The 9,372-nt window shown below is 38.9% G+C and overlaps 1 protein-coding gene across 2 annotated transcripts in view; it reads left to right on the forward strand.

Moving 5' to 3' along the window:
- Positions 1-9,005, forward strand: part of LOC134534086 (bifunctional 3'-phosphoadenosine 5'-phosphosulfate synthase) — a 113,246-nt gene extending 104,241 nt beyond the window's left edge. For both annotated transcript variants that reach the window (XM_063372118.1, XM_063372117.1), the window contains exons 8-10: positions 1,442-1,648; positions 5,577-5,853; positions 7,730-9,005. In XM_063372118.1, coding sequence (XP_063228188.1) covers positions 1,442-1,648; positions 5,577-5,853; positions 7,730-7,821 — 576 coding nt within the window. In that variant the 3' untranslated portion in view covers positions 7,822-9,005. The remainder of the gene's footprint in view (positions 1-1,441; positions 1,649-5,576; positions 5,854-7,729) is intronic.
- Positions 9,006-9,372: the final 367 nt, after the last annotated feature.

Raw genomic sequence — 9,372 nt, forward strand, 5'->3', positions numbered from 1 at the left:
AAATAAATTAGGTTTGGAACTCCGCCATATTCCACAATTGACAGCTCATGCCACGCAGGTTGGTCATAGACATACGAAGTTACAGATGTACAAACTGTGAGTGTTATTTCTCTATGTCCTCTAAGCAATTGCCGCGAAACTATTCTAACGAATAAAGTAGAGAGAGTAAGAAAAACTAATGCTCTATACCGTTTGTCGTCGCCATGTTTGGGACAATAGTTTTTACCCATTTTGTGGTGTATTGTTTACTTTTATCATTAAAATTAATTAAATTTCTTGAAATTTCATGAAAGTGAAAGGAAATAATTTCATGGTCGACAACAGTTGGATTATTCCATATTCGCCACTTTTTCCAAAACATTCAAGACATATTGCAACGTTGAGTATTGCAATTAGGTGAAGTTCATCAAATGCATCGCGAAAGGCAGCGTTATGGCGGTTTTTGGCAACCAAACATCCAATACCAACGATGAAATTACGCGCTATCAAGTTGGTCGATATGTGGACTGCAATGAGGCGATTTGGCGTAGATTTTCATTCTCTATTCACAAACGCCATCCCACTGTTGAAAATTTGGCGGTGCATCTGGAGAATGGTCAACGAGTTTATTTCACCGCGTAGAATTTTACTCAACATGCTGAATCACCTCCAGCGACAACATTGACCAGTTTCTTTGCGATTTGCCAAAGCGATCCGTTTGCACGAACGTTGCTTTACTCGGAGATGCCACGTTATTACAATTGGAACGCTTCATCGAAGAAATTTCAACGTCTGAATCTAGAAAATGCATGTTTTTCTCATGGTACGTGGCATGTTCACGTGTCGGCAAACCAGCCGCTTTATTTGTTCTTGCGCCTGATAACAAAACGAAAAATTTTGTATATCACAAAGTGCTTCACTGAAGAGAATCAACCCGAGTGCAACCCATGCAGCAAAATACATAGCTTCATTAAAGCAAACGTCTTGCTGACACGCTATTGAAATACTTGGTTTTTGTACTTTTATTGAATTTTTAGTATTAATTTTGTTACATTAATAAAATCCTAAATTAAGTTTAGCCAAAAGTTAACACGACATTCATTGACTGTTAGGCGGTACGAAGTTCGCCGGGTCAGCTAGTATATATGTGTGTGTGTATATATATATATATATATATATATATATATATATAGCACTCCATAGCAGGGAAAATATTAAAAATCAATGTTTTTACATATCTATATTTATATATATATATTTTTTTTTACCTGTCACAGGTGTGACGCAGGTGTATAAAAACACGCGCTTATTCGAACTGAACGTTGCGTCAGAATTTCAAATCAATCTGTGCAGAAGTTTCTTGAGATATTCTAATTGGAACGAGCGAGCGAGCGAACATTGCCATGATGTGACGCACTGGTGCGACGAGAAGCCCGCGCTAGTCCACGCTCCTGCCCCCCAGGACACGCGCCGCCTGCTGCAGGAGAAGGGCTACCGGAAGCCCGTGCTGCTGCTGCACCCGCTGGGCGGCTGGACCAAGGACGACGACGTGCCCCTGCCGGTGCGCATCAGGCAGCACGAGGCGGTGCTGCAGTCGGGGGTGCTGGACCCCGAGCTCACCGTGCTCGCCATCTTCCCCTCGCCCATGCTGTACGCCGGCCCCACCGAGGTCAGTCCCGCCCCGCCGGTCAGCACCCGTCAACTGCTGTGATCATCGTGACCAGAGACCATGGCCCACCTGGCCCCCCCTAATGTAGTAATCACTCAGATCGGCATTTTCTCTGATGCGTTCGTTAATATTCGTATATTCCTGGCACTGTGACACTCAAACTGTTTTTCATTGTTGCAGCGTGCTAATTAACAATATTTTTAAACATTTTATCGTTCTGGAAATACAGCCGCATTAGTTTATTTAAAACACGAGGTCCGTTAAAATGGCCAAGCAAAAAAAAAAAAAAAAAATTAAGAGGTTTGTTAAATTTCTGTTGTCTGAATTGCTGTGTTTGCATTCACTAAAAAGAAGTTCATTTCAAGGTAGATCTGGACCAAGCTATTGGAAAATTCGAGAGGGAAAAATGTGTAAGTACCCTTTAAACATTGTCTATGAAAAAAAAAACAACATATTTTCAATATTGTTAAAATTATACGGATATAAATATTAACTAGTAAACATATCTCGTTGATACTGCACAAAAATAGAAACACGGCAATGAGTGATTGTATTTAGGCTATTTAACATTCTAAATTCAGTTTCTGATTTAAAAATTTAGCAGGGCCCCCCCCCCCCCCCCTAATGGAAATGTCTGGGCACGCCTATGCTAAAGACCCAGAAATTTCGTGGATTCATTTAGTCGCAAGCTAGAATGCAAACCTTCACACTCTCGCACTGTGTTCGTGATCGACACGCAGTTGTTGTTTGGACACATAGGAATTCTATCCTGAGGCCAGAACAATCCGCGAAAATTCCGGGTCTCTAATCATGACAGTTGTAGTCGATCACGTGAAATAATAAGTCATTTCCTCGCGGCGCTTACAGACTAGAGCCTGATAGTAAATACGTGGTTTCAACAAGATAGGCTAAACAAGGTCTGGGAGAAATTGCTTATGCTTTGACATGACAAAAATTGGAATAAGTAGTTAAAAATTAGAAATATAGCATAAAGATGGAACAATCCAATATGGCGTGGCCTGACTACCCTTAAGACTCTTTGAATGTTTTTTTTATATATATATTATTGCTAACCTCCATTTTTTAGTTTTATCGTTCAGAAGGCTATTGAAGTGTGAAGTTTCACTTCTGACTTCTGCATACCTAATTTTGACAAGGAATTTTGATAAAATACTGCACATCTCGTTAAATGTCACTAAACTGTTAGTACTATTAAGTGGCAACCACGCACACGCACCTAATATTTTATCCTTTGATTGCACATCTGCAAGGCCTACACCTGTCCTGAGATATCTGTTCATTTGGCAGTATAGCTTGCTTTAACTTCATGGTCAAACCTAATTTATAATACCCCACTTTAAAGGATTTCTCACTTTTAAGTATTGTTATGATCCCTACACGATGTTTTACATTTGGTAACTGTTCGGGATAAAGTACATTCGGTGTTACTAATCAGAAACTTTGATTTTTTTTTTTTTTTTTTTGCTTATACATTGTAATGATTTTTCACTGTAGGTATTTGGTTGGTTTATGTAAATTTTTGTGTAAGGCCATAAAATTAAGTTGGTTTGCGTGAATCAGAATAAACTGTTTTACAAATTTCATGCTTGTGAGTTGAAAATAAACAGAAGGTTATTTCCATGGTAGGTTTTAATGAAATAGGCTAGTGCTAGTTTAAGCCAGGGGTTTCCTTATCATGTGCAGATTATAGGGGAACTCACGTGACATAAATATACGTGCAACTTACTAATTATCTTAAATTCCTAAGGTGACATAGTGATTTTCACCGTCAAGAAATCAGATTTTTATAAATTGTATTCGTACAGAATAACGAAAACTGTGAATAGTGTTTTATGCTGCAAAGTTAATAGCCCCAGTAGCACATATTTAATGACACCTACCTCCTTCTAGCGATGTGTCGGCCCCGGTTCTCGGCAGTTTATCGAGCACCGAGAATCAGAGATATAATCCAGGTGCCAAGGAACTATTTACAGCCAGGGACCTAACTAGATGAGGGCAGACGGGGCTTGGCCCCGGGTGCCCTGATTGGTTGGGGGGGGGGGGGGGACGCTAACATAGCAGAGTGATTGTTTCTAAAGAAAATAGTGTTACAACACAAAAAAAAATGTTAGAGGGCAGATAAACTTAATTATTTGTATTGAAAGATACATATATGTATATCACCAAATATTTAAAAAATGGCATTTTTCATGTACTATCCTAATTGGTATGTATTAAAAAATTAAATTACTGCAAATAAACCTACTTACTTACCATCAAAATTGAATAAAAAAATATTTGTAATAGTTTAATTAATATGAGGTGTTGTCGGGAAAGATTTTGGTTTCGATTGTTTAAAAAAATAGGGAGGGCAAACCTTTCAGTGTGAAATACAGTAGACTTCCGGTAAAATGCCGTTGAGGGACAAAACTTACCTTCCGCGAGCCAGAACACACCACACGGGCCTCCAACTCCCCTTCAAGTGAATGTATAGATATACATACTTTATACTCCCTCCAATTTGACATGTGGAAGTTACGGATTATAAAAATCTTTGAAAATTGTCTGCGACAGCGCAGCGCGCAGACAATCCCCTTCCCTTTCTTCACCCCCCCCCCCCCCCCCCCCCCCCCGCACCGCTTAGATAGTTCTCCCAGATGGAAGGATATTGCAGACAGGAAGTAACCGAACGTAAACAAAGAAGGTTCTTTGTGTGTCTGGACCTTTTCTGTGCTTCCTTTCACTAGGATACACTTGTGATCATTTCAACTAAAAGTAGACCCGTATGAAAGTAACACGGGTTCAATATACGTTTAAAAATTAACTTGAAAATAAACTGTGCAGACCTACCTCGATTTACAATTGTTTGATTGTCATAATATAAAGGTATTTGCCCTACGTTTCCAGCCCTACACCACTTTAACTTGACCAACACATATTCCTCTTTAAACAGACCTCAGACTGTAGAATTTTAATAGGCTTATATGTACGGCATTCATCCATCATGATACATATTGATTTCGTGTATTCTTTTTTTTTTTTTTTTTTTTTGCAGAGTCAATTCTTAGCTATCACCTACTGAATTACTTTTTATTTTACGTAACAGCGCTCACCACTAACGACTCGAATGCAAAAGTAACAGATTCGAATTAATAATTCCAAACGCCTGCTATTTCCAACCTGGAGAGTACACAGAATTTAATTTCTTTGGTTTGTGGGTGGGGGGCAGCAGTGAACAGATGCAAACTATCCCTCTTTTTCTCTGACTCAGCTGCTCCGGCAGCGAATTCTAGAGGCGGATACGGAAAATACGTGTTTCAGCGTGCAGAAATGCAGTTGAAAACACGGTTTGCCTATATTTATCACGCCCGGCATTATTTTAAATAATTCTAAGTTAAATCTAGTGTCCCGAGTTTCGTTTTATAAGTGTATTTGCAACTTGAGAAACACGCGAATTTTGCTCGTTACCGAGGTTAGATGCGACTGCTGACAGAAAGACTCGCTCACATGATTGTTGACTGAAGAAACAAAAGGCAGGGCCGGCGCGTCCATACAGGCGAACTAGGCAACCGCCTAGGGCGCCAAGTAGCTGGGGGCGGCGCAGCACGACACACAACAGCTCATATAATATGTTTAACGATTATTGAAACTAGATGAAAATGGATTTTTGTAACAGTTTGAAGTCCACTGTGACCTGTTTATGATTTGTAATAAGTAAAAAAGTAAACAAAAAAAACACAAGCCTGCTTACATTTGATTGTTGACAAAATGTTAGGCTTACGTGATGTATTTTGAGGCAAGGAAAATTTTTTTTGGGGTGTCCGGCGTTGGTTGAGGGGGGGGGGGGGCATTAAGGTTTTTCGCCTAGGGCGCCAGTTTACCTTGCACCGGCCCTGACAAAAGGCTGTGCCCCGCGCCGTGTGACCAGGTCCAGTGGCACGCCAAGGCCCGCATGGTCGCCGGCGCCAACTTCTACATCGTGGGCAGGGACCCCGCGGGGCTGCCGCACCCGGACAAGGCGCTCGGCAGGGACCTCTACGACGCCACGCACGGCGGCCGCGTGCTCAAGATGGCGCCCGGCCTGCAGCAGCTCGAGATCATCCCCTTCAGGGTGGCGGCGTACGACCGCGCCAACAGCCGCATGTCCTTCTTCGAGCCCGAGCGGAAACAAGATTTCGAATTCATATCTGGGACCAAAATGAGAGGTAGGCCTATGCTGTTCTTAACGGGAAACATGCACCGGTAAATATGTAGTTGGGCGATATTTGTTAAAAAAAATTTAAATTCCGAAAATACTTTTATTCTATGCTTTTTAACTTCCTCTTTTCAAAAAAAACCCGGCGGAGATAAGAAATTATAAATACTTTGGGAGATATCGTCGTTCTTATTTTGCAATACAAGACCTGTGCAATCATTCGACCGAAGAAATTTTTTATTTTGTCATGTGTTCGTGAATGCCTAATTAATTAAAATGGTCGATTAGGTCAGGTCAGTTACATTATAAATACTTTCAAACTAAGCGGACATTAAAAATAATATGAATTAATTTTAATGGTTGTTTAGTTTTAAAGTATTTATAATGTAACTGACCTGTCCTAACAAACCGGGACAAAGGATACTCGTCAACAAGAAACAATATGAACGCCGCATGAATGCACAGGTATTGTGATGAAAATTAAAAAAATTAGATATCTCCTAAAGTATTTCCGGATTAAAAAATTTTCTTTAACACATAGGTATCGCCCAACTACATATTTACCTATGCACCCATCTCCTGTGATTTTGCTCGCACCGGTCCTTTTATTACAATACGGCAAATGCATCTGTCATGTAAAGTGTTCGTTATTCAACTGTGAACCCCTTACTCATTTTATAACATTATAAGCATTATTTTTGTTTTTTTATTGTGTTTGTCTTTATTTACTGTATTAATGTTTTTATTTGTTGTTATAACAGCTAATATGTGGTACTCTTCCCTCGTGTGTTGGCCATTTGCGGATGTTCTGTCCTGCTGTGGTACCGACAGTGTTGGAAGTCCATACCTTTGCAGTGATTACTATGTATTTGTTTTTACATGTCGTGCCCACCATTAAAGTCATATGACTGTTGGTGGGCATGTTACAATTTTAAATAATTAAATAAATAATTATTTATTTAAAATGTAATAATAATATCAAATTTCCATAAAGATAAATTAGCAAAACCATCATCAAAATTTAAGTTCTAGGTTGGTTTATTGTTTTATACGTTTGTATTTTAAGTTTTCCAACAGGGGACTCCCTTCACTCTGGTGGATAGTGCATATCCCCCAGGCCTCTTGGTAAGGCCACTCTCCAAAGTCTAGGGCCACCTCTGGCCAAGATGATGCTTGCATGTTCGGCTCGAAGGCTAATTGGGATACAGCCTCCACCTCTCTTGCTCTGCCACTTGCAGCAGGCTGGGTCTAGGAGTGCCGGCTCTAGACTTTCAGAGACCTCAGCCATTCACTTTATCGCGGCCCAAAATATTTTGAGAGGCCTTCCGGGGTGCCTAGCACGTATGGTATAACCCACCCCTGGAAAATTTGAGGAATAAACTATTTATAACAAAGTTTTTAATCCAACTTCAAACTCAAATTTAGGTGAATGTTTTGCTAATTTGTCTAAAGAAATGATGATGTACTAAAATTAGTTTTATAAATGCTAATGATCAAATTCCGGTGAAGTTATTACATGAGAGAATAAAAAAAAATTAGATTTTTTTGTAAGAAATTATGAAAACTCATTTGAATTACATGCAAATAACAATAGAATGTTCCATTTTTTCAGTAATGTCCACATTTGCCACAGAAAAAATTAACATACAAGGAAAATTAAAAAAAGAAAAGGGCCAGCATGGGGCCCTGGGCGGTTGCACTGTAGCCGCCTTGGCTCCGGGTGAAGTACCTCTCATTCTACGAGTTATGTACTTCAGCTGCAGCAAACAAGCTTTTCAGAGTTCCTCACATGTCGGAATCAACTTCTGCTCTGTGTGCGCATAATACTTCCTGAATGGACTTGTGCGCCGGTATGCTGAAAATGATGCCCCCTCAATGTTCCCCAGGTCTCGCTCGCTCGGGCCAGCAACCTCCCGACGGCTTCATGGCGCCCAAGGCATGGGAGGTCCTGTCCGGGTACTACCAGTCCCTCCAGTGAGAAGCAGCTGCACATATCCTGTCATTATATTCACAGCACACTATTTTATCGATGGTCTAGAATGTAAACCTCATGCTCTACAGGTTGTCATTTACATTCCTCGAATAAGAGCATGGAAGTGAACAGCCACGTGATGCAGCAAAGTCCTAACATTCCATTCAAGCTAAAAAAAAAAAAGCAGAAAGTATTAAGGTTCTTGCCATTTTAACCAATTTTACGTTGAAAGCTGCTGCATCACAAGCCTGTGAACTGTGGAATAATACAGTCATTTAGGAATTGGCAGATCATGGGGACGGTATTGTGTGTAGATGATGATTTATCATTAAAAACAGATATTTCATCTATCATAGTGAAAATACTAAAAATTGAATGAAGGAATTAGCGCTTATATCGTCGACATTGTGCATGAGGGAGGGATGAGAAAGAATGGAGCATGGGAAAAAGAAACACTAAGCAAAACCACCAGTCCACTGCAAATTTGCAAAGTTTCCTACTTACGAAAAATCCAGGTTATGACTGACCAGGAATATTGAAACTTAAATCACCTTGATGAGCAGTGAGTGATGTGTGATTAATCAATCAATCATAGTGGTCATTGTAAAAATTAACTTAGATATGAATCACAAAGAACTTTTTAAACTGTGTAAATAGGAACACACTGTTGTGTTAAACAAGAAATTATATTGCTAATAAAAAAATAACAGGTAATAATTCTAAACACACACTGTCATACTGGAGGTACATACACAGAACAGCCATATGCTTGATAATAATGACCAATGACCTATTATCGAAAGGGAAGGTATGATAAAGAGATACCATTTGTGTCTGTTGTGTCCTTGGTTGGAGAGAGCCTTTTAATAAGCCAGTTGAAAATAGTATTAGGCCTGAGGGTAGGCAGCCTCTTAACTAGTTACAAACCAATGCCTAATGGCGTACAAGCAGGGTCATGATCAATCTACTTAAAAAAAATTGTAAGTAAACAGTTAAATTTAATTGCTTCTTTTATTGTAATTAAATAGGTACATTCCTAATTATACTCCTTCAACCAGGATGGTAAACACAAAATAATATTTCAGAATTTTTATGTATAGATTTTTTAGTATATATTTATGTTGATGTTTATATTTTAGACCACTGTTATGTTTGTTCATTGTTGACAATAAAAACAGTATTAACACAAATTTATGTTACTGATTTGATCATGTTTGACTGCCCATTTTTATACCAACACAAATCCTAAGGAGGGAGTTTAAAACTTGTGAGATGCTACCATTTTCTTAAATTTACTTATCTAATAACTTTGAAAATATCAATTTCAACCAAAGATATTCTGATGTACAGGGAACAAACATGTTATTTGAATGAGCATAATGATAAAAACAGAAAAATTTTAACAAAATATTTGGATGAAATAAAAATATTTATTTCTGTGAACAGATTTACATTATATTTATAAATCAGCATAGCTATTTACAGGATATATATATATAGTTAACCATATTTACAGTTTTATTGTATTATTTACGAACTGCGCTTCATTAGGCACTC

This window comes from Bacillus rossius, chromosome 7, assembly GCF_032445375.1.
Source record: "Bacillus rossius redtenbacheri isolate Brsri chromosome 7, Brsri_v3, whole genome shotgun sequence".
Classification (NCBI taxonomy): domain Eukaryota; kingdom Metazoa; phylum Arthropoda; class Insecta; order Phasmatodea; family Bacillidae; genus Bacillus; species Bacillus rossius.